This window comes from Bos indicus x Bos taurus, chromosome 4, assembly GCF_003369695.1.
Source record: "Bos indicus x Bos taurus breed Angus x Brahman F1 hybrid chromosome 4, Bos_hybrid_MaternalHap_v2.0, whole genome shotgun sequence".
Taxonomy (NCBI): Eukaryota; Metazoa; Chordata; class Mammalia; order Artiodactyla; family Bovidae; genus Bos; species Bos indicus x Bos taurus.
In genome coordinates this window covers 34,107,972-34,132,786 of record NC_040079.1, presented here as the reverse complement: position 1 = coordinate 34,132,786, position 24,815 = coordinate 34,107,972, and the positions used below count along the sequence as shown (strand labels likewise).

The following is a 24,815-nucleotide window of genomic DNA, read 5'->3' as shown; positions in this document are numbered from 1 at the left end:
CCACCTGCTGGTGCAGGAGACATAAGAGATGCAGATTTGATCCCTGAGTTCGGAAGATCTCCTGGAAAAGAAAATGGAGACTCACTCCAGTATTCTAGACTGGAGAATCTGATGGACAGATTCGCTTTATAATTTTATTTATTTATTTATTTTGGGTCTTTGTTGCTGTGCGGTCTTTTCTCTGGATGTGGTGAGCGAGGGAGACTCTCTAGTTGCAATACACGGACTTGTTATGGTGGCTTCTCTTGTTGCAGGCAACAGGCTCTAGGGCCGCTGGGCTTCAGTGGTTGCAACACATGGGCTCGGTAGTTGCGCTTGCCAGACTCTAGAGCACAGGCTCAATAGTTGTGGTGACTTAGTTGCTCCGCAGCATGTGGGATCCTCCTGGATCAGGGATCAAACCCATGTCTCCTGCATTGACAGGTGGTTTCTTTACCACTGAGCCACCAGGGGAACCTGATTCATTTTAAAGTAAGAGAATATCCATGTTTCCTTCTCTTTCTTACTTTCTGCCTTGAACCCTAGTTCTCAGACCTTTCTCTGCTCTCCAGAGCTAGCTAATATGAGAAATTAGTTCATTCAGCTATACTTTTCTCTTTCAAGTATACCTTTTTTAAAAAAAAAAATTGTATGTACTTCAACCCCTAATAATAATTCTATGGATAAGAATTTTAGACTCCATTGCAGACCAGTCAGAATTTCATGATGTGAATGCAGTGATCACTTCCTGAGTCTGACCTATCCATAAACTTGATCATTCTGCCTGTGAGCCATAAATCTCTGAATGAACTAATCACAGACAGAATCAAATGGAGATTTTGAGAAAGCAATAGCATCGCCTTGCTTCATTTCCTTGAAAATGGGAAAAAAAATATTTGCTGCTTATTATAGCCTGTTAGTTGTAAACTACATAAATCTTCCTTCCATTTGGCATATCTCGCAACCTAAGATGCAGGCTTGTCGAGGTGTCTGGGATACATACTGTGAAGTGCTTCACACCTGGCCACTGGCAAGGTAGGGAGGGTCAATGCAGGCTGGTAGCACGAGGGTGTGAGGGTCAGCGTGTTGAGCTTTCGGGGACTCGCTTTTTCTTTGAAAGAAGCTAGACCAAACTCATTGACCCAAAGGTGCTTCTTGCTCTGGTGCTGTGCATGGAGTTACACTTTGCGATTTTGGCATCAGGCCAGTGTGAAAGGGACAACATGTCCATTTTCCAGTAAACGTTTGGCAAGTCCTTGACATCTTTGAGATTGTGCTTGAGACCGATGAGCTCAGGGAGCTGATTAATCCCTCTGCTCTTTGGTTCAATGACCCTGACCTTTTAAACTTGGACTGACTTGGTGAACTTTACATTTCTGGGGCATGACTTGTGTGTCTCCTGCCATCATGTAGGTATATTGATTTACTTCACTCGGAGAGCTTGTTATCTTGTGCCAGACACTGGGACACACGAGGAGCAAGCTTGCATAGCCCACTTGCAACAATGTGTATGATTCTGATGATTAATTCTGATTTCAACAGACCATAAAAGAAGAGGTGATAGGAGAGATCCTCACTTTTGCCCTTCAGATCTTTCCAGCAAGTCCCCATTTACTTATTTCTGTGCTATACATAGGAGAGTGGTGTTGCATCTGAATAACTTGTAAAAGCATGAACAACTTTAAACAACAAAACTGGGTTCCTTTGCATTACATAATAAAAACTCAGTAAACTCTGCTTGTACTTCATGGATTTGTTTATCCTGTTTGCCCAGCCTGCAACTATTAATCAATAGTTTATTCCTCGCTGTGTGTAGACACGTTCCATGACTCAGTATACTGTCATCTAAAATAAACTCTACCACATTTCTTTGCTTTTTCCTCAGCAAACACATCACCCAAGCAGTGAGTGTAATATTCCCCATGTCATTTCTTCCTGATCCACTGTGTTTGTAACAGAAATGATAGCAGTGAATCTGATATCCTGATAAGAACCCACCCCCCCAAAAACTTCAGTTAGTCAATTCAGTCACTTAGTCATGTCCAACTCTTTGCGACCCCATGGACTACAGTGGGCCCCCAAACATAACTTGCTTCAAAATAGATGGAAAAATCTTCTTACGGGAATGGCAAAACCCTTTATTTTAAGCCATCAGGGGCTACACTATTTGGGGATTACAAGAGCTAGATTAAGAAGAGTGCAGAGTGAAATCAGTTTCTAGGATTTAGCTGCTTAAGTGGTGAAAGCCCAAAACTTATACACTTGCCTTGCTTTGTGAGTAAACTAAATAAGTAAAGGAGAACTGTTCTATAATTTTGATTCATTTGTTCCTGTGTATATATGCAGAGACAGAGATACACACACACACACAGATTTTGGTGTTGGAGGATATAGTATGTTGAATCTCTTCCCTAGTCTCCTTCTGGTGGGAGAGGTAGATATTGAACAACAACAACAAAATTGCCAATGTTATAAAAGGAAAACAATGTTAGTAGATTTGCAGTGCTCATGGCTTGCTCATTTTCATGGAACTTCTGAACTGGGAACTGATTTTTGACTTGTAAGATATCATCAACATTAGGAAATGAAAACCCACTAAAGTGATACATTAGCTTTAAGGCACACAGCTTCATAAAGTGTATGTTATATAACACATTATTCATGGGAAGACGACGCTCTAATGGCTAGTCTATTGAACTTATTGTAATCATAATAATTAATAATACAGTGTATTAGGACTGATACATTTTAATGGACATTTAATGTCTTCCAGTCTGACAGATCCTGTTGAAATATATATTGATAAAGATCCAAAATAAGAGTTGCTGCAAGCTACAAACAAAGTGAAATACATTTATTTCCCTAAACAGAATCTTAGACTCCTTCATTTGTAGTTGAAGTTGTGATTAGGAAGGATACATATCTTGGCAGAAGTATAATTAACTGAATGAATAGGATCATTTGGGAATATGCTTTACTCTTTGATGATGGGTTGGGTGTGCTTCTGTCTGGGAGAGATGCACAGACTCTTATTTTATGGTAAATCCCATTCAAATCCTGTGACTCACACTTTGGGGACTTTTTTTTTTTTTAACTTCTGTTACCTCCATCTAACGGTAAAATATGGAACTTTCTCTTTTCTTCTAAGGCATTTAATACCATAGAGTCATAATGCTTCCCTCGTGGCTCAGATGGTAAAAACATCTGTGCAATGCAGGAGACCCGGGTTCAATCCCTGGGTGGGGAAGATCCCCTGGAGAAGGAAATGGCAACCCACCCCAGTATTCTTGCCTGGAAAATTCCATGGATGGAGGAACCTTGTAGGCTACAGTCCATGGGGTCACAAAGAGTCAGACACGACTGAGCGACTTCACTTTCATAGTCATAGGTGGTGTTAGTGGTGAAGAACCCGCCTGCTAATGCAGGAGACCCAAGAGATGTGGGTTCCATCCCTGGGTCAGGAAGATCACCTGGAGAAGGGCATGGCAACCCACTCCAGTATTCTTGCCCGGAGAATCCCATGGACAGGGGAACCTGGCAGGCTACAGTCCACAGGGTGGCAAAGAGTCAGACACAGCTGAAGCGACTTAGTATGCAGAGAATCATAGCAGCAGTACAATCCCAGTGTTGATGGTCATTTTAGAAGAAAATGTGTAGCTTATGGAAGGGTCAACTTACCCCTAAATAGACAAAAGTAGGTAATTTAGCCACATTAGCTGAGAGAGTCTTTTGAAGGACTATCTTGCCTCATTCATTTCTGAATCTTCATAAGATGCTCATAAATACTGGTAAGAATCTTAGCCTAAGAGATCAGAAGAATTCTAACCTTCAGCCTTCAAGTCAGGAGTCCTGTGGTCTTCATATGAGAAGAAATGCACGCAGTTATGACCTATAGTAATGTGACCCTGGGAAAAGTATGTAGCCCATTTGTGCCTCATTTTTGGACTTGTAAGAAGGAAACAATTTTACTGACCATTCTTTCTTCACAGAATTGTCATGAAAATGCTTTATAGAAGAATATGTGTTGTAATCTATAAAAGTATTATGTAAGGCATTATTTCTGTATTACTCAAGATATCCATGAATCGATTTGGAGAGGAAAATTGAATGAGATGTTCAGCTTTTCAGATGGACATAAAACTGTCACAGCAATATGTATTGTTCTTTTTAGAGACATTCTGATGAAAAGAAAGACTATTTATGCTTAAGTATTATCTAAAGTTAGAGGTTGAGTACAGATCAACAGGATTAGTACTAGTTTTGTGTTTGTTTTATAAATACACTGGGTCTTCATGATTTATGCCCCAAGGTTATATTATAAATAAATTACCTTCAAATAATAACATGTAGTAACACTAATTCTTTACGTATTATGTGCTAGTTGCCATGTCAAGCACGTTATCTGCTTACTCTTTTAACCCTCTGTAAGCATCTGTGGGGCAAATACTAACGTATCTTCTTTAGATAAAGGATTGGAAGCTCCAAGAATGTCTGAGCTACATACACAGCTGGAAAGGCGAAGATCCATATCTTAGTTACCACGCACTGCCTTTTGTAATAAGCTTGAGCTGCAATACTATACTTTAAGCCTATCTTTTATAATGCAAGAACGTAAGAAAGGAACTATTTAAGAAAGCCTAATACCTGGGTCTAGTGAAAAGAGAACTTGTTTACCATTTTATTATTATTATTTGATCCACTAACACAATTCTTGTAATTTCTTATTTACCATAATATTTACATATAAGGACATGCTAAGTGAATTTGCTGCAGGTGGGAAATAGTTTTTTCTTTTAGTCTTTTTTGTTGTTTTAGCCTTTTAATTGGGAACTCAGTAACAGACGGGAATTGAGAGCCCTCGGAGAGTCAAAAGCTCAGGTTGTCATCACTCACTGGCACTTTCTCTCTTGAGGGTTTTTTGTTGTTGTTCAGCGGCTAAGTTGTGTCCGACTCTAGGCAACCCCATGGACTGCAGCATGCCAGGCTGCCCTGTCTTTCACTGTCTCCCAGAGTTTACTCACATTCATGTCTGTTGAGTCGGTGATGCCATCCAACCATATCATCCTCTGAGGGTCTTCTTTACCTTTCTTCTGTTACCTTTTATCTGATGTGCCCACTCAGGGTCAGCTCCTCAAACCATCCACAACCATTTTTAGGCTAACTAGAAATTTTACTGTGGCAAACTTCATACCGCAGCCATAGGTCTGGGGCTCGGGGCAACTCAGATGTGGGTGTACCACCAACCTGAGGTCTGGGCCTCTGGAATGATAGTGACCACCTCGGGCTATGTGGAAGGACCAAGTATTAATTGTCCTGGCTGTTTAAGGCTACTCTTCTGACCTTCAAGGGAGGGCTTTTAGAATTCACTGGTTGTGCTGCCAGAAGGGTTTATAAAGCACCATTCTGGGGATGTGAAATTAATAAATGTAAGTAGAACCAAATTATGTTTTGTGGGTGATATATGATTTCTGTGGATTAATGGTTCTCGAAAATGGTTTTCAGAGGAAGTAATTGCTTTGACCTGATTGTGCATCTGCTGCTGGGGAGTGGCAAGAGCAGACTGAATCTGGCTGCGTGTGTGCGAATCCCTTCTTGGCCTCTTAATAGCCCACTGTCCTTGGGCAAGTTTCTTACCTTCTCAATGCTTCAGTTTTCTGTCTGCACTGTAAGGACAATAATGATTTTGCCTCTAGGGATTGGTAAAAGGATAAGAGTTCCTACATGTAAAGTACTTGGAATAATGCCTCTCACACAAGCCAGCAACCCACAAATGTTAAATACTTAATCAGCATTTCCATAAATATTAGTTGATAAGTACTATCAACAAGTCCTCTTATCTAGTTGGTGAGACCCATGTTTTTTAGGATTCACTAACCTGGGAATAAAGCTAGGTTCTTAAAATGGTCACAAAAATATTTCTTTGCGTCCACCTACACTCACCATCTTCAGCCCCCTTCTCTCAAAATCCTGCTTCCAGTCACTTTTGGATCATCCTAAAACAATCTTTTCATTCATTCCTATCTGACCTCAAATTCTTTTTTGATAAATTTATTTATTGATTTCTTGTTGATCTAGAAGGAAGTGTCTATAACTAACCTATACACGTAATTTCAACAATCCTTAATGTAATGGGCAAATAGAAGGAAAGTGTTCATGTGCTCAGTCATGTCTGACTCTTTGTGGCCCCATGGACTGTAGCCCGCCAGGCTCCTCTGTCCATGGAATTTCCCAGGCAAGAATATTGGAGTGGATTTCCATTTTCTTCCTCAGGAAATCTTCCTAACCCAGAGATCAAACTCTTGTCTCTTGTAATGCAGGCAGATTCTTTACCACTAGCGCCACCTAGGAAGCCCAAATGGAAAGTGCTTTGTAGTATAACCATTTGTAATGTAATATGTAAATGTTGGTGCTGTGTTCAATGGCTTCAGTCGTGTCGCTATGGACCATAGCGCTTTGCAACGCTATGGACTGCAGCCAGCCAGGTTCCTCCGTCCACAGGATTCTCCAGGCAGGAATACTGGAGTGGGTTGCCATGCCCTCCTCCAGGGGATCTTTCCGACCCAGGGATTGAACCTACATCTCTTGGGTCTCCTACACTGGCATGCAGGTTCTTTACCACTGAGCCACCAGGGAAGTCCAATATGTAAATATTTAGGCATAATGATATCTTAAAGTGTAATGAAATAGTCAAGTGCTCCCCCTTTTATTTTGAGTCTCCCTGAATGTGACAGGTGCAAATTCAGATTGGTTCAGTTAATATCGTAAGGAAACCAAGATTCCATGCATCACATTGCTATTGGTGAACAACTCTTGAGAAAGCCACAAGCAAAACAGAGTATAGTGTTCCTTTGCTTGACTATGAAATTGTATTCCTGAAAAATTCAGTGTATATTGAAATTGGGTAAAATGCCTAGGGCTTATACATAAACTGGAGTCAAGATCTAGGTTCAAATAATTACCAACAGCCTTTTAGTCCATATCGGTGTCCAGCAAGACATTCAAAAGTGATATGGGATAGGGGAGAATGTATTGTTTTGCACAGAGTGATACTCATCATAGCAGCAGGTGTTGCGGTATGTGCCCTGGCCCATGAGAATAGACATCTAATTATTCAAACAAGCATTGGGCTCTGCACCTTACCAATGCATTCCAAATAAATATCGGCCTTATCCTAGACATGCAGAGAGCTAGCCTTTATAACCCTCATCCATTAAATTTCAGTAGCATTTGCAATCACTGTGATGGCCTCAAATGCCCCCTTTGTCTCAGAGGGTGTATCATATGTGCTCATGAACTCAATCCTCTTGATACCACATCCACTCGTTACTGTACTTCTGTTGCCCTATGGTCCTCTGCTGCCAGTGTACACCACTGGTCACACGCACCAAAGGTGTCCTACCACCAGAGTTCCACATGGAAGAGGCTGCAGTTGCACCTGCCATTGTCTGTGCTGTCCCATGCCCAGTGTCAGGGATCCTGAGGTTCATGTGGTGCCTGCTTCTCCTCTGGCTGCTGCTGAAACGATTGGGGCCATGTCCCGCGTACCAGTCACTGTCTTGTCCATTGGCTGAAAGTCCACTGGTGTTCTCAGAAGCCAGAATAAGTCAACACTAAACTGAGTAGTAGTAAAAATAAATAAATAAATAGTCAAAATCTTTCTTTGCATTATATTTTTTTTCTGTTGCATGGAATGTTACACTCTCACTGAAAAAACATTTTTTTTTCAGTGTTGTTTTAGCTTCTGACATGAAACCTGGGGTGGAAGTAAGCCCTATGGAATATTGGAGCAACATACTAAATGCTGCCCTGCCTCTTTCATGTCATCCTATTATCCTTGGCCTTCTCTTCCATCCACTCTTTCTTCTTTAGGACAGTTTTCTTACTATTGAGCCTCACCAATGGTTCTTCCAATCAAGGCCATACATGGTGAATTCCTAGTTGAATTCAGATTGGTGTCACACTAAAACTCCAATATGCTCATAAATAATAACCAGATTGAATTCTTGTCATCCCTTGTTGACTATATGGTTTCAGAGAACAACAAAGAAAAGTGGGTGTCTTTTCTTTTCCTGTTTTTGGGGGTTTGGATGGTTATGTTTAACATCATTGAGTTCTAACAGTGTTATGACTGTACCTGAAATATTTCTCTTGAACAGAATATGGAAATAGGGCTGCAATTATCCTTCAAATATAAAGCTATAATATTTATATTTATATTCTTGTGTTCCAATACTGCAGGAGTATTTACTTTGTTTCTAAATACAGAATTAAGAAGAAAAAGAGAAAGATTATGTAGTTAAGTAAACTGATTATGCCTAATTTATCTTTTCAGCTCAGTATTTTGTAATGTTTCTTTTTCTAGATGCCTTCTCTTTGTCCTCTGTAGGTCATTCAACAGCCAGTTTTAGAAAAGCTTGTGTCATTGAAGGGAGAGAACTTTAAACTATATTCATAGAAGGCTATAAAAAGCAAAGATACCACCCACAGTGATATTTAAAATTTTCCAGTTACATGATTTATTAGTAAATCTACATGTGTTATGCCAAGAGCAAAATAAGCAAAGTACCAGGTGTACTCTTTTAATTAAGAGAAATTTTACCTTTAAGACAGATTTTAATAGAATATTTTCGTGTTTGTAAACTACTGGAACAACATTTTAAGCCATTTAGTGGGTGAAAAGTCCTTAATTATATGGAATATAGCTCACGAGGGAAGCAAAACTGAAAAAACACCCCCAAATCCTAGTGTCTCACGTGAATTTTGAAAATTTCTAGTCAGAAATATGTGCCTTAATGTCACCTGAAGCTCCTGAGACCAGTGAATACTGTGAATGGTATAAGCAATTTGGTAAATAAAAGCCAGATTTCTTGAAGAAAATGCTGAATTAACGCAGCATTCTGAGAAATCCGCCCATAGTGGCAAGCTGGAGGCGGGGTGAGTGAGTGTGAGGCAGCGAGCTGAAAACCTGAATTGCTAATCATTCGGTGGGTGATAGCGGCTGTGAACTTCTGTCACTTTTCACTCTAGATCTACGAAATTGAATGAACGCTCTTAAGTTCAACTTTTCTCCTAATAGAGACCTCAAGTACTTTTTCTCTAAATCAGATTTTGCTCGCCTGCCTTTCTGTCAGTGGTCCGCCCCAGCAGCCAACTGGGCCGAAGGGGCCTGACCTTGGCCCTGGGCATGGCAGGGGGCCCGGGAAAAATGGCCCCTTGGAGAGAATGCTGAGCATTATGTTGTGGTAAGCAAACAAATAAAACACCCCCTCCAACAATAACACAGTTTATTTGTAAATAAACCTCAAGGCGTAATTTAAATTTTTCAGTACCTTTTTTTGGAGGGAAGGAGATCTAGGGACAAAGTGGCAGCCAAAGGGGAATTAGCCTTACTCAACACACAGTGAAATTTCTGCCAAATTCTGCTTTTATAACCCTCTTTTTTTTTTCCCTAGGCAACCCTGTCAGCTCACCAAAACCCATCCTGTACATCCTCTCTCCTTGTTGGTCTCTTTTTTCACTCTTCTCTTTCTGACTCATTTATATCGATTAAAGATCAATTTATTTTTTTCCCATTACTTCAAACAACCTTACAAACTTGGTTCCCAAATTAGCATGTATCATTCTCTCTTAGAGGGGAAAAGAGGAACATAAAACCTATACTTTGATATTTTTTTCACTGTTACTCATTCTTTTTCCCTTTACTTAAAGATAGCTTGAATTCTTTAGACTTAAAATGAGCTTGAATGTTTTCCACTGCTTACAATCCAAGCTTTTGATTCAGCTTCCATTGACTGAGTCTACAGAGTCAAACTCTAGCAGAGAGTATGACTGTCATTTCATGACTTTGAACCCCTGAGTGATACCATAGATCACAGAAATTTTTAAAGCAATAACTTCCCATCCTAATTTATTGAAAATGACTGAGATATTATTGGCTGCCAGAGAATTGTTTTCCCTAAAACATTTATTGTGTTTCATACAAAATAGCAAAATATAAATGACTTAGTATCCACTACCCACCTATTTAAAGTATAAATAGCAGCTTGGCCTTCCCTGGTGGCTCAGTGGTAAAGACTCCGCCTGCAATGCAGGAGATATGGGTTCGATCCCTGGGTCAGGAAGATCCCCTGGAGGAGGAAATGGCAACCCACTCCAGTGTTCTTGCCTGGGAAATCCCATGGACAGAGGAGCCTGGCAGGCTACAGTCCATGGGATTGCAAAGAGTTGGATGTGATTTATCAACTAAACAACAGCAACAACACGTAGCAGTTTAGACCTAGAAGTTCAGTCTGGGATTGCTGTTACAGGAACATGCAAACGAGTGGTGTTAATTGAAATAAAATGCTGATGTGAAAACTCTGTAGTCTGAGTTAGAGTGTATTAAATCTCTGAAAAATAATAGATGTATATAGAACTAATATTTTATGTAATACAAATATGTATTTATGTTATATATTAAATGTCACATATATAAATTAGGTAATACCTATAATATAATACACACATGCACACATATGCTAGAAGCATGTTGGCAGTACAAAAGATGAGAGATGTATGGAGAAAACATGAAGAGTATTCTTGTATTAGAAAATAGTTATTTGAGTTTAATGTCCTGGCCTGAATTCTATCCAGAGTAGAGAGTTTAGGGGGAAGAATTCAAAATTAATCACCTAATTAACATATTTAAAGATCAAAAGTTACTTAACATTTCAGATATGAAGACTCTTCCCCGCTTTGGTTAGTTCAGTCACTCTGTTGTGTCTGACTCTTTGCAAGGTCGCAAAGGCTCCTTTGCACAAAGGCTGCTTTGTGCAAAGGCTCCTGTAGCCCGCCAGGCTCCTCTGTCCGCGGAATTCTCCAGGTAAGAATACTGTAGTGGGTTGCCATTTCCTCCTCCAGGGAATCTTCCCGACCCAGTGACTGAACCCACGACTCCTACATTGCAGGCGGATTCCTTACCACGGAGCCACCAGGGAGGCCCCAAAGATGCAAAATAGGCCAAATGTATCTGGCTGATGGGCTTAACCAGCTCAGGGTGGAACTGAGACAGTTCCAGAAACTCTGATCAGGTTCTGCCTGGCTTCTGACCCTTGTCTGTTTGTGTCCTCATCTATGAAGAGTGGACTCCTGTGTCACCCAGCTAAAACTGACAGCCACAGACTCCAATCATATTGCTGATTAATTGGAGGGAAAGAACCTGGGAACAAAATGGTTCCTTTGGGATATATTTTTTCAGTGTCATAACCAGAAATCTTTTCTGACATATTGCCATGTTCTTGACCTATTTCTGGCATTGGGACCTCTGGCCCTCATTAGGTTTCATGTGGGCAATTGCCTCTAGTTTCTGCATGTTCTGTATTTGTCTCACTCTTGGAGTCAGATATTATGAAAATATTGATATTTTAAATATGTACTGGTTCACATGTAATAAGTTTATCTGTAAATACTATAGGAATAGAGAAGAAATTGATAGAAATATCATGTATTCTTTATTATACCAAAAATATAGGGTGAAAATTGAAGATGGAGTTGGTCTGTGAAGTTGCCATTAAAGAAGAGCTATGTTAATGCATGGTTTCATTTAAAATAGGCACAATGACTCACTGTGTTTGTGTATTACATTTAAATTTAGATTGACTTCAATATACTTAAAAAGAATTTTGAATCACTGTTACAAACCTCTAATAAGTCATTACTTATTCTGATGTAGATGATATCAATAAAGTTTCATCATTTACTCCAGAAAATGTTCCTGAGAAAAAGTTTAATATTAATAAAGTGATTAACTTATTTTCACAGTGAGCGGGCTTAGACAGCTACTCTATTATCATATTTGTTGCACTCTAGGTACTAATATTTGTTGGAGGTTGTGTTTCAAATTGTTATTAATGATGCTCACTGATTTATGCCAAATTATTCATCTTTGGTCTTACTGAAGTAGTAAAGTATTTTCTTCCCTTTTCTTTTCCCCTGGAAAATTTATGTAGAAAAGCATCAAAGCAAATTAAGTTGCCATAAGGTAAGAAAACAGTCTTTCATGCTGTTTGGTCATTGCAGTGAAGTCACATGCAAGAAAATTGAAATTGTAGTCTCGGCATAGCTTTTATTACCAAGGAAAATGAGCAGAATTCAAGGTTTTTATGTTGTCCTGGTCAACACACAGAGCAGTCCATGGGGAAAATTATTTTTGTAGAATTGCATGACTTTGACACTTCCACTGAAAAAGAACAGAAAGGAGGGCATTTATGGCTTGCATTTACTTTACTGAATTCTCAGTAAGCAGTTGATTGATTGATTGGTTAGTTGGTGGAAACTTTATGCAATGACTATTCCGTTAAAGTACATTACTCTGAAATTGATCTGGTCATTTTTATGGCTCAGATTGTGTCTCCACTTAACATCAGGATGTGGACTGCATCTCATTTCCTATAAAATAAAGTGAAAGTTATTCTTTACCCCAAAAAAGTACTGTATTGAATTACTATGCCATTTGTATTTGTGGTTTGACACCCTTATGTAGTAACAAACAGAGGAAAGATATACTGAAAATATAGAGTGTCAACTATTGGTATCAAAGCCACATAGGTAATAATATAATAATGTCAGGTCTCAAAACAGGAATTTTGAGTTGCCTGACTTCAGCCTAGAATTATGTATTAATCATGCCTTTATGTGTTTGGTATATCTATTTTCTCAAAGGTACTCTTTAGCTAATGCCACTTGCTTAAAATAAAAGTAAAATTGTGTTAAGGAATTGATGTGTTTGAAGTAATATAAATCCTCAGATTATAGCATTTAAGTTCAAGTGTAGGTCTGAAATAGTCCAGGGAGTTTCATCCATGTGTCACGAATTGTTTAGGGAGTTTTATTTATGTGTAATAAATCTGTTAACTAAGATCTGTTTCTGTTGACTAAGAACTCCTTGTACTGGTTGTTTGCAAAAGTCTTTTCCTGAACAAAATACAGAACAGACATAAATATTGTAGTAACTGGGTTAGCCCTCGGTTTACCCCATCTATGGAAACCTATCCTTAATAAAGAACTCCTTTAACAGCTTTACTGGGCAACTGCAATGCTAAACTTGAGGAAAGTCACTGAAAGTTGCACGTGTCTTTATAGGCCTTCTTCAGTAAGGCTGCTATGTTTAATTTTAGACTACATATTTGTGCTTATTACGCATACTTCTGCTTTGTTCTTAACTAATGTGAAATGTCAGATGTTTAAGAATCATATAAAAGAAAATTTAATAGATTAGCCTTTTTCAGATAGCCAGCAGTGGTGAGAACCCCTTAGTGTTGGATGAATTCAAAAAGAATAGCATTTTAATTATACTTCGAAGCTTCCAAAGTGACAAACAGGTTTTCTATGCTATAGAAAAAGATTGTACTAAACTACTACAACCAGTAGCTATTTAGCATGTTTTTTTGAACATTTAACATATGCCCAGTGCTCTGCAAAGGACTTTAAAGGAAATTCTGTATTTAATCCTTTCAGCATCCATATGAGGTAGGTTCTTCTTTTTAACATTACTTTTATTATTCTCATTTCACATAAAGACACAAAACTTAGAAAACTTAAGGAATTATCTCATGGTCATATAACCGATGAATAAGAACCCATTTATAGACAAGAATTAGAATTTTTAAAATAAATGTTATTTGGAATATCATTTGAAAAGTTAAAAAAATATATTGGTTAGCAACTTAATTACAGTGAGCTGGACAATTTAGAACAGGTGTCTTTATGGGTTTCACCCATATCTTCTCAGGCCCGGGTTCAGTTTGTGTGGAAAAAGCAAACAAAACCCTTCCCGAAAGCCTTCCTTATGGAATGGCCCCTTCCTTACAAGGCGCAGCCGGTCCCTTGGCTGTCTGCCGGTGATCTTCTCTTTATGGCTTCCTGTGCTCAGCATGGGTTCGGAGGCTCTGCTCCTACGAGGCCTCTTGGCCTGAGACAGTTCACCTTGAGGTGTCTGTCTCTGCCCCCCACTGGAGCTGCCCCAGTGGTGCAGTGTCCTGCTGAGATCGTAGCAAATCACACCACTCTAACGAACACCATGTTGAGATGGTGAGAGAAGAACCATCCCTGCCAGTGGAGACCAGAGCTCACGGGGAGAGCATTTATTCCCTGGCTGCTTCCCTGCAGGACCCTGACTTGGAAGTGCCTGGGTACTTCTCCCTGTGGCCCTCACTCTTATTTCTCTGTGTCCTCTCCCGCAGCTGTGCCTTTTTCCTGGGTCTGTAATCGGCTCCCTCCTGGGCTAGGGGTGGTAAGAGCTTCTGTGTTCAGCCCTGGGAGCTTCACTGCCTGGCGTTTTTTCTTGCAACTCTACTCTTGCTTTTGTTATCAACTCTTTCTTTGATAGTCTCTCTTTTTAATTTTATATTGGAGCATACTTGATTCAGGCTCCCCAAGTGGTGCTGGTGATAAAGAACCCACATGCCAATGCAGGAGATGTCAAAGGGTTTGATTCCTGGGTTGGCAAGATCCCCTGGAGGAGAGCATGGCAACCCACTCCAGTATTTTTGCCTGGAGAATTCCACAGACAGAGAAGCCTGGTGGGCTCCAATCCATGGGGTCGCCAAGAGTAGGACGTGACTAAAGCGACTGAGCACACACGCACACATAGTTGATTCACAGTGTTGTGTTAGTTTCGGGTGAAAAGCAAAGTGATTTAGTTACACACATTCATTCATCTAGTTCTTTTTCAGATCCTTTTCCCATACAGGTTATTACAGAGTGTGTGCATGCTAAGTTGATTCAGTCATGTCTGACTCTTTGCGACCCTATGGACTATAGCCTACTGGGTTACTCTGTCCATGGGATTCTCCTGGAAGGAATACTGGCGTGGGCTGCCATACCCTTCTCTAGAGGATCTTCCCAACCCAGGGATCAAACTCGAGTTTCTTTTGTCTCCTGCATTGGCAAGCGTTTTTTTTTTTTTCCACTAGTGCCACCTGGGAAGCCCTGTTATAGAGTAGTGAGTATTAATGGAATTCCCTGTGCTCTGCAGTAGGTCCTTGTTGATTATCTATTTTGGTTAGTTAGTCTCTGGTAGTGTCTTGGCTTATTCCTTTGACTGTCATCCATCTGTTTTCTCCCCGTGCCCTGACTGATAGAGTCATTTCCTGGTTATGACTTTAGCTTGTACATATATCAATTGTTCTGTTTAAATTTGCTGTACATGAAAGTTCTGAGGCTATCTTGCAAGCTAAGGAGTAAGCCTTGTAAACGCCCTCCTGCAGGAAGAACAGTGAATACATTCATAAACACTTATCTACACTTCTAATCTCAAAACCAATTGTTAATTGTTAATTAAGGGCTGTTATCTTCGCTAGAAGTTTTAAAGTAAGAAATTACTGGCTAAATTTAGCTTCCTAATATGAAATGCAAGACAATATTTAAACACTTGTGAAATATAATTACACTTTCACTATCACTTTCCTATTCATTATTAGCCACGGGGTAAAACATTAAATCAAACACAATGTAAATTTGGCAGCTAATCTTTGCTAGTACAAGTGTTTTCCAGTGTTTAGTCTTTGCCTATGATGTATGTAATTACATGCCACATAGAAGTGAAAGAATAAATAACCAAATAAAATCTTTTGAATACATTAAAATGCTCACTGTTCTCCAACTGCACATTAGCTTAACACCATCCCCTCCCCAAACTAGTTCATTGCTACAACAGATATTTATTGCATACTTGTATCAGTCTTATGGTCTGTGATGTGGGAAGTTCAAAAGATTCCTGGAGAAGGACATCCTGTATTCTAGAAGACTCCTTGACACTGTCACAAGCCCATTAATCATTGGTTGGTAAGAAGTAAAATGAAACCCCAAGGTTAATCTTCCTTTATAGAAAACAACACAAAAGTCAGCAGGTACTTCGGACCCAGACAACCAGATATTAGAATGTACGAAAGAGCAGTCTTCATGCATCTCTAACAAATTGTTCCTTTTTACTCTAAGTGAGCAGTCAAGTTATGGCTTCAGGACTCTTTCCGATAAGCCAAGAATAGTCAATAGATAAGAGCATGTATGATACTTCACATCTGTATCTGCTACCCATTGAGAACTCAAAGTGTGGGGTAGCAAAACCTGAAAATTGGACACTGAGTCCTCAGTATTTAATTACTTTCTGAAAATAAGCACGTTAATGAACTACAAGGCCATTTAGAAGACTAAATAGCACCTCATCTCCCAAATTCCTTCCAAACCCAGAAGCTGGTTTTGACATTGTTGGTAGGAGACTTCTAGGCTCCTCTGCGTATTTGAGGGTCAAGGGATAAGGGGAAGGGAATATTTAAATAAGTGATTGAACTGGTCTGTTGAGAAGACCTTGACAGATATGCCCAATAAGGTTTTGAGTTTCTCTGGTGGCTCAGATGGTAAAGAATTTGCCTGCAGTGTGGGAAGCCCAGGTTTGATCCCTGGGTCAAGAAGATACCCTGGAGAAGGAAATGGCTACCCACTCCGGTATTCTTGCCTGGAAAATTCCATGGACAGAGGAACCTGGTGGGCTACGTTTACGGTCCATGGGGGTCATAAAGAGTCAGACATGAAGCCACTTAGCACACATGCCATAACATTATAGGTTATAGTGACTACCAACAAATTTTTGACTCTGTTAAACAAAAACTTAGGATACTTAAAGCTTCCACACATATTTATTAAAGCTTGATAAAATGTAGTTGCAGTTTTAAAAGATATTGATGGAACTTATTTTTAATTTTTAGCTGTAATCATGGGAAATGAAATAATTTTAGGTGTCGGGGGAGGTCTAATTATAGTTATGGGGATTTTTGTTTGATTTTTGTTTTAGAATTGTTCAAAGTAACCTCCAAACCTGGAATGATATAATGGAATGTCATATATATATATATATATATATATACACACACACATATATACATATATACATATATATATATATCACAAAAGGTAAAATTTACTTTAGTCAATATTCAATTTGATTACTCAATCACAGCTTCAGGGGCTGATTTGGAAATTTGACATATTCTTGGCAGTTCCTACATTGGATTTCTTCAACTACATTTTTAGGCTTCTCCACTTGAACTAAGATGACATGAAATCATGTATTCTTTTGACATATTTGCTGACTACTTCTTCAAACCATTGAGCTCCTACCTTGGTGAAACACTTAATATGTTTAGGTTTTTCAAAGTCACCTCTGCTTGGACTTCAAACTTGTGCTGTGCTTCCTGGTAGCAAAGGTAAAAGGGAAAGTGAAGGTGTTAGTCACTTAGTCGTGTCCAGCTCTTTGCAACCTGGACTGTAGCCCGCCAGGCTTCTCTGCCCATGGAATTCACCAGGCAAGAATACTGGAGTGGGTTGCCATTTCCTTCTCTGGGGGACAACTTCCTGACCTAGGGATCAAACCCAGGCCTCCTACTTTGCAGGCAGATTCTTTACCATATGAGCCACCTGGGAAGCCCAAGGGGCCCCTGTAGCTGCATGGGCCGGAAATTGAACCCTGGCCTCCTGCATAGCAGGCGAGAATTCTACCACTGAACCACCCATGTCTATTTAGTTGCGGGGGGTTGAGGGTCGGGGGTAAGAACACCTATTATCTTACTGCAAAGGTAAAGGACTGTATTAATGCTTAAACTCTCTTGTAGTTGTGATGCTCAGGGAAAGAAATTACCTTAATGGCTCTTCATTTGTCACCTCCAGAAACAAGCAATTTGAATATTTCCTTTATTATGATATATTAGAACTTCATTAATAAGGAACTCTTACAAACAGGCTATCATTTTTTGAGAAAGATCACACTGTGCTAAATAATGAGATATGGGAATACATTGAACAGCTTGACTTCTGCTGACTTTTACTTAAGAGCATGAAGTATTTTAAATTAGACTGTGTTAGTATTGATGAAACATGCACGAGGGGCGAAATGATTTAAAGGCTTTATTCTATTTGGGGAGCTAGATAAATTGTATAATTTAAAAATAAAGCTCTGTGACCTGGCAGTAAGGAAACAACAACTTTTAATATGCTGTTGGAGAGAGTGAAATTGGGGCAACCTTTTTAGAAGGCAATTGAGTAATGTTGATCAAATTTACAATGCATTTACCCATTGACCCAACAATTACACATATAGATTTGAATTCATCCCTAGATAAACTTGTAAAAGTACACCAGATTAGATGTTAAGAGTGTTCATTATGGTATTTTTGAAATAGAAGAAAAAAAAAACATTACAAAAATAATCTAAATACACAGCAATAAGGGAATGGTTAAATTAAATATATTCATTAAATGGAACACCCAAACCATTAAGAAGTATAAGGTAATTCTGTATATGCTGATATGGATATACAGAATTACCTTCTATCAATATGTGTTCATAAATAAGTCATCATTGTTGGTTTTTACTTTTATACACTTAAAAAACTCACTAAATAATATTCTTGGAGAAGGAAATGGCAACCCACTCCAGTATTCTTGTCTGGAAAATCCCATGGACAGAGGAGAGGAGCCTGGTGGGCTATATAGTTCATGAGGTCTCAAAGAGTCGGACACAACTGAGCAACTAAGCACAAATAATATTCTACAAAATAATGAAACACTTCTTGAGGTTATCAAGGTCAAGAAGCATGACAAACTCTGTTTTTGAAGGACTGCATTGTCAGGAAGTCAACTCAAGTTGTCTATGTAGTATTCTCATCACAAACAGAAGTCAGTTCCTACACCACCATTCCCTGATTCAAGAGTGCATCTCTTAGCTGTACAGAAGATAGACCCTCCTGGGGATGGAGAGGGAGACATTATATCTATTTCCCCTCCTGAGCAAGAAAATTTAAATGTTATTACAATTGTTTTACTAGTATATGGTAAGAGAACATACCACTAAGCAAAGGCCTGTCTAAACATGCCTTCATGCTTGATGGATCTAACCTTGATTCAGAAGGGAGAGAAATTTTGCTGCCTGTTTCCCTTGGACCCAGGAGGTTAACACAGCAAGACTCTATTTTGGAAGTCACTCCAAAAGGAAACAATAAAATGACTGTCTTTTGCTCTTTTGAATCTTTCCAGAATTGCGACTTCTGGTGAGCCCTTCTGTGTGTCTGAATCAGAGCATACAATTAAAGCTGAGGACTTCAAGTCACCTTTTAAAAACACTGAAGTCGCAGATGTGGAAACCAGGGGACTGGAGACGTGAACAGCTGTAAGCTAATCATCTTGAATTGTTACACCAGGCATGCATTTTAGAAGATAGTCAATAAGAAAAAAAGCACTAGACACATCTAGGGGTTTTACATGTTTGAAATTTTAGGTTCTGTTACATAAATTTTCAACTATCTCTTCTTAATAAAGAATGCCACCGTCTGTTTTCTTCTAGACTAATTCAAACCTCTCTTGCCATAAAATAAACATTCGGGTAAACAGGACTCTTATCTAGAAAGTTACATTAATGGAAATTGAGTTTAAAATCTTGACAGTGTGAAACTATAAAATTTTAACTTCCATTTTATATTCAAATAACATGCCTTAGTCTTTGAGTATGGCTGAATGATTTTTTTCTAGTTATTGTTTTAGGGCTCTAAGAAAACAACTGTAGGGTACCAATTTACTTAAGTTGCTTCCAGGGAAATGATTTTGTCATGTAGATAAATTACAGTGAAAAACTGAGAGATTTTAATAATCTTATCCAAGGCATAAACAGTTTGCCTCATGTCATTTTATAATTTTTAGCTAGTATTTGAAGAATCATATGTATTTCTGCTTATGTAGACTTCAAAAGATGAAATAACACTCTCTTTTCATTGACCGAACTTAGATAATTGAAATACAGAAATAGGCTGCAGAAGAGAAAATAGCTATACATTTTGGTTGGAGAAGGAAATGGCAATCCACTCCAGTATTCTTGCCTGGAGAATTCCATGGACAGAGGAGCCTGGTGGGCTGCAGTCCATGGGGTCGCAAAGAGTCAGACATGACTGATCGATTCACACACACACACACATACATACATTTTGGTACCATTTATGATGGACGTGGGCTTCCATGGTGACTCAGACGGTAAAGAATCTGCCTGTAATGCGGGAGTCACAAGTTCGATCCCCTGGTCAGATAGATCCCCTAGAGAAGGCAACAGCAACTCACTGCAGTATTCTTGCCTGGAGAATTGCATGGACAGAAGAGCCTGGCAGGCTATAGTCCATAGAGTCAAATTGCAAAGAGTAGGACACGACTGAGAGACTAACACACATACACACATACACACATACACACATGATGAAAGTCTATTTGCTTCATCACAAAATATTCAACCAGTGGTGTTTTTTTTTTTTCCTTTTTTAGACTGAAGTATTTCCTGAAACTTCATCCTTAAATTAACCCTTAATGATCATGTGGTGTAGATTATTGCTGGCATGAATGCTCAGACGCTTCAGTCATGCCCAACTCTTTGCAACCTCATGGACTGTAGCCTGCCAGACTCCTCTGCCCATGGGGATTCTCCAGGCAAGAATACTGGAGTGGGTTGCCATTCACTTCTCCAGGGGATCTTCCCAACCCAGGGATCGAACCCTCGTCTCTTATGTCTCCTGCATTAGCAGGCAGGTTCTTTACCACTAGCGCCACCTGTGCATTATGAAAGTGAAAAGTGAAAGTTTAGTCGCTCAGTCGTGTCCGACTCTTTGCAACCCCATAGACTGTAGCCTACTTGACTCCTCCGTCCATGGGATTTTCCAGGCAAGAGTACTAGAGTGGGGTGCCATTTCCGTCTCCAGAGGATCTTCCCAACCGAGGGATCGAACCTGGGTCTCCCACATTGTAGGCAGACACGTTACCGTCTGAGCCACCAGAAGTAGAATCAAATTAGTGGGGAAAGTATTTTGGCATACTTTTCATTATCTGTCCACTACTGAGAAACAATATCTTGTAGAGGAAAAGATAGAGCTAAGGTAGATAAGGGCAGAACAAGAAGATTTCAGGGGTTTCCTAAACTTTTATATGTACCTCTTTTGTTGGGATGGTACCAGATGTGACTAATGTTAACATTTTTTTAGATCTTTAAACCTTATTTTTGGTATTATTTTAGCCTTTGTTTAGGGAAGCCCATATACTGAAGGCTGGGGCTCAAGGAGTGAAAGATAGGGTGTACAAAGTGCTGAGGTAATTTACAAATTACATACTCACTCCAAATTATGGAGCTTTAATTTTGTTTTGTATTTTTTAGGAATCAAACTACAGCCCTTGCACCACAAGAAACACTCTTGAGAGCCAAAGACTTATCTGTAATTCTTAAAGCATATGTACTGGTGACATCCTTAACTCCTCTGCGTGCATTCATTCATTCAACTGGCATGGTTTGGAATCCACCAAAGAAAAAACGCTTCACTGTCAAGGTAAAATTTCCATCGAAGCAGTTATTTCCCACAAAGTATACTGAAGATAAATAAAGTGAGTTGGGTTGCCTTTTTTTGACCTTTATGATTATCAACTCCCATGGAACAAAGATTGTATCATTTTATTGCTGCAAGCAGAGATTTTCATTTAATAAATGTAGTTCAAAAATCACCTAGAAACAGCTTCACTCGAGATCACAAAGGCTACATCTTTTTTTTTTTTTTCCCCTCAATTTATCATTTTAGTCAGTTCCTTGACCCATTATAAAGCTAGTTTTCAGCTATGGTCTGTTTTTCTTGAGTTGACTTTCTACTTAAGAAAAATGTAGTCAATGCAACAAAGGAAAATATAGTTTTGCCCTTATGCCTTTTGCTTTATTTTTAGGAAGCATAGTGCCTATTTCATTTTGCCATTCAATATGGAATATTTGTTGAGTAAAAAACACCTCTCTCAAGGATGCCTGACATAGTGAGCCCTGATATAAAGCATGATGAGAAAGTTTTCAGGGAAGAATTTAATAATAACCTCCAAAAAGTTTAGTTTTAAGAGGTAATTCAGCTTAGCTCAGTCAAAAATTAAGCCTAATAAGAGTATATTTGATAAATTTTAAGGAGTTTCTGATTTTACAAAATTAATTGTCCAAATCACAGGTAAGAGGAAATACATACGTGCTTACTTTCAGTTTCCTCCCACTTCCTCTTTTCTGTTTTCTGAACAATTACTTCTATAAAATCAAACAAAATGCCTTCAAAGAACAAATACCACACAATCCCACTTATAGAAGGAATCTAAACTAGTCAAACTCAGAGGAGCAAAGAATAGAATGGTGGTTACCAGGGGCTGGAGAGGTGTTAGTCTAAGGGTATAAAATTTCAGTTATGCTAAATAAGTCCTAGAGATCTATATACTTACAGTATAGTACCTATAGTTAATAATACTAAGATTTGCTAAGAGGATAGATTTTAAGTGTTCTTATCACTAAACAAATAGGTAGGATGGAGGGAAACTTTTGGAGGGGATAGATATGTTTATAACTTGATTGCGGTGATGGTTTCATGGGTGTATACGTATCTCTAAACTCATCATCTTGTATACATTAAATATGTACAGATTTTTGTATTCTAATAAGAATAAAATGGTTTAATAAAAAGAGAAGGCACAAGTGCCTCTTATAATTTCAAGAGATTTAAAAGTGGCTATAATTGATACTTTTCAGAAGTTATCTTACATAAACTACACTTTAAGTTTTGGAAAATCTTCCAAAAGTGAAAGATTTTTAAAAGGCACGTTTAAATATTGTCAATGAAAAAACAGATAAGCATGATAAAAGATGCAAGGGTTACATCGCTTAGTAAAATAGATAACTGATATTGTAAGGAAATGGTGTTGATGATTTAGGTCTTAAGGGTAGTTAAATTTAAGGACAATAATCAGTATATCAGTATATATGATTTTTAATTAATCATGAAAAACTGGAATCTAATCTGGTTTGTCTTTTGTGTTTTCCCCTACAAGTCTTCACAGTGGCTATTTATATTCCCTAAGAACCTTTAATTAATTATTCTCCAATTGCCCTTTTCTGTTAAATTGAATTGTATGAAATTGCTGACAATTGTGACCTACAAAAAATTACAATTTCCTATGATTCAACCAAGTAATTGGAACTTGGATATAGAGAGATACAAGAATCATATTCCTCAACTCATGTCACGTTCATGTATTTGGAAAATGTTTGTTGAGCAGAGATCAGAATCCCTGTCCTTGTAGAACTTGCAGCATCTGTGTGTGCAATCTTCTTGTTTTATCTGTTCTATTTTTCACGTTTTACTCCCAGTTCCCACTTAATTCTCCTTCCCTCAAGTGTGAGTCACTCAGTCGTGACCCACTCTTTGTGACCCCATGGACTATAGCCCACCCAGATCCTCTGTCCTTGGAATTCTCCAGCAAAGAATACTGGAGTGGGTTGCCATGCCCTTCAGGGGATCTTCCTGACCCAGGGATAAAACCTGGGTTTCCCTCATCGCAGGCAGATTCTTTACCGTCTGAGCCCAGAAGCCCCTCAAAGGCCATCATTATGATGACTTAATGTGTATCTTTTTGTGCATATTTTTGTAAAATAAGCTTCTTTATTTTGTTATACATGTCAGTATTTTTAGTATATAAATTGTATTATATTAGATAATTTTTTTCTAACCTTTTTTTTTTTAAATGCAGCACTGCATACTTTGAGGAAGAAACCATACACATTGCTGTGTATACATCTTCTGTGTTACTTTTCACTGATTTATGGTATTGCTAATGTGTATTGCATTGTATTTTACCTATCCACAGCTCCAGTGATAGACATCCTGATTGCTTCAACTCTTGGCTGAAGCAAACAATACTTAAAATGTACAAATCCTTCTGTTTGACTCTTTATGAACCTGCTTATCATTTTCTGAAGAATACATATCCAAAGCTGGAATTGCTGGGTCATAAGATAGGGGTTCATTTGATAGAATTAAATAATACCAGTTTGCCCTTCAGAATGCATATATCCATTTCCATGCCGCAACAATTAGGCCAACATTTGACCTTTTCCAGCTGCATCAAGTGAAAAGTGGGAACTCATTCTTGCAAATAGCTCAATTTGTCATCTATGAACTTTATTATAGTGTTCTGTTTTGATTATAAATTTTCAGCTGATTAATCAAATTAATTTTTTCCTTATGGTTCCTCTTCAGAAATTTGGTCTCAGAAATCATTTCTTTTCTCTTAAGTCACAAAGATGTACTTCTCCATTTTTTCCATTACTTTTATAATTTTTTCTGGACATATAAATATTTAATTCAATTAGAGTTCCACCTCTGATGCAGTTTTTTCTCTATATAATTGGTTCTCATGAGCTAAAAACTTATTATTCCCTGTGAATCCGATATCACATGTACTGTATAAGATTCCACCTGTATACGGGGATGCCGCTGGGATTTCTGTTCTGTTTCAGTTGGCACACTTGTTTTTATTATTTTAGCAATATAAATACTTATTCATGGCTGACAGAGGAGGCTCATTTTTTTTACTTTTTCTTTTCAAGATTAAGTTAACTATATGGTAGACATTTATTTCCTTATAAACATTTTAGAATATCAAGTATACTTTTAAAATCCTACTGAAATTTCAATATATAATAACATTGAATTTATAGTTAATTTTTGAAGAATTGATTTCATAATATTAAGTCTCTCTGTTATTCAGGTCATTTTATTTGTCCTTTGTTAGAGTTTATTATTTTTTCCTCCACAGAGATCTTATATAGTCTTGCTTAAGTTTACCTCGAGATTCCCTAAAGTATTTTTTGATATTGGTTTTTAAATTATATTTTCCAGTTGGTTATTATTAGGATAGTGCATACATGCTAAGTTGCTTCAGTCGTGATTGACTCTTTGTAACCCTATGGACTGAAGCCTGCCAGG

At 38.4% G+C, this 24,815-nt stretch overlaps 1 protein-coding gene across 4 annotated transcripts in view; it reads left to right on the top strand.

Moving 5' to 3' along the window:
* Nucleotides 1–24,815, top strand: part of CPED1 (cadherin like and PC-esterase domain containing 1) — a 328,240-nt gene that overhangs the window by 100,643 nt on the left and 202,782 nt on the right. For all 4 annotated transcript variants that reach the window (XR_003510710.1, XM_027539149.1, XM_027539150.1 and 1 more), the window contains 2 exons: nucleotides 19,045–19,177; nucleotides 21,194–21,362. Coding sequence is in view for 3 of the 4 variants with exons in the window: in XM_027539149.1 (XP_027394950.1) it covers nucleotides 19,045–19,177; nucleotides 21,194–21,362 (302 nt within the window). In the remaining variant the exon portion in view is untranslated. The remainder of the gene's footprint in view (nucleotides 1–19,044; nucleotides 19,178–21,193; nucleotides 21,363–24,815) is intronic.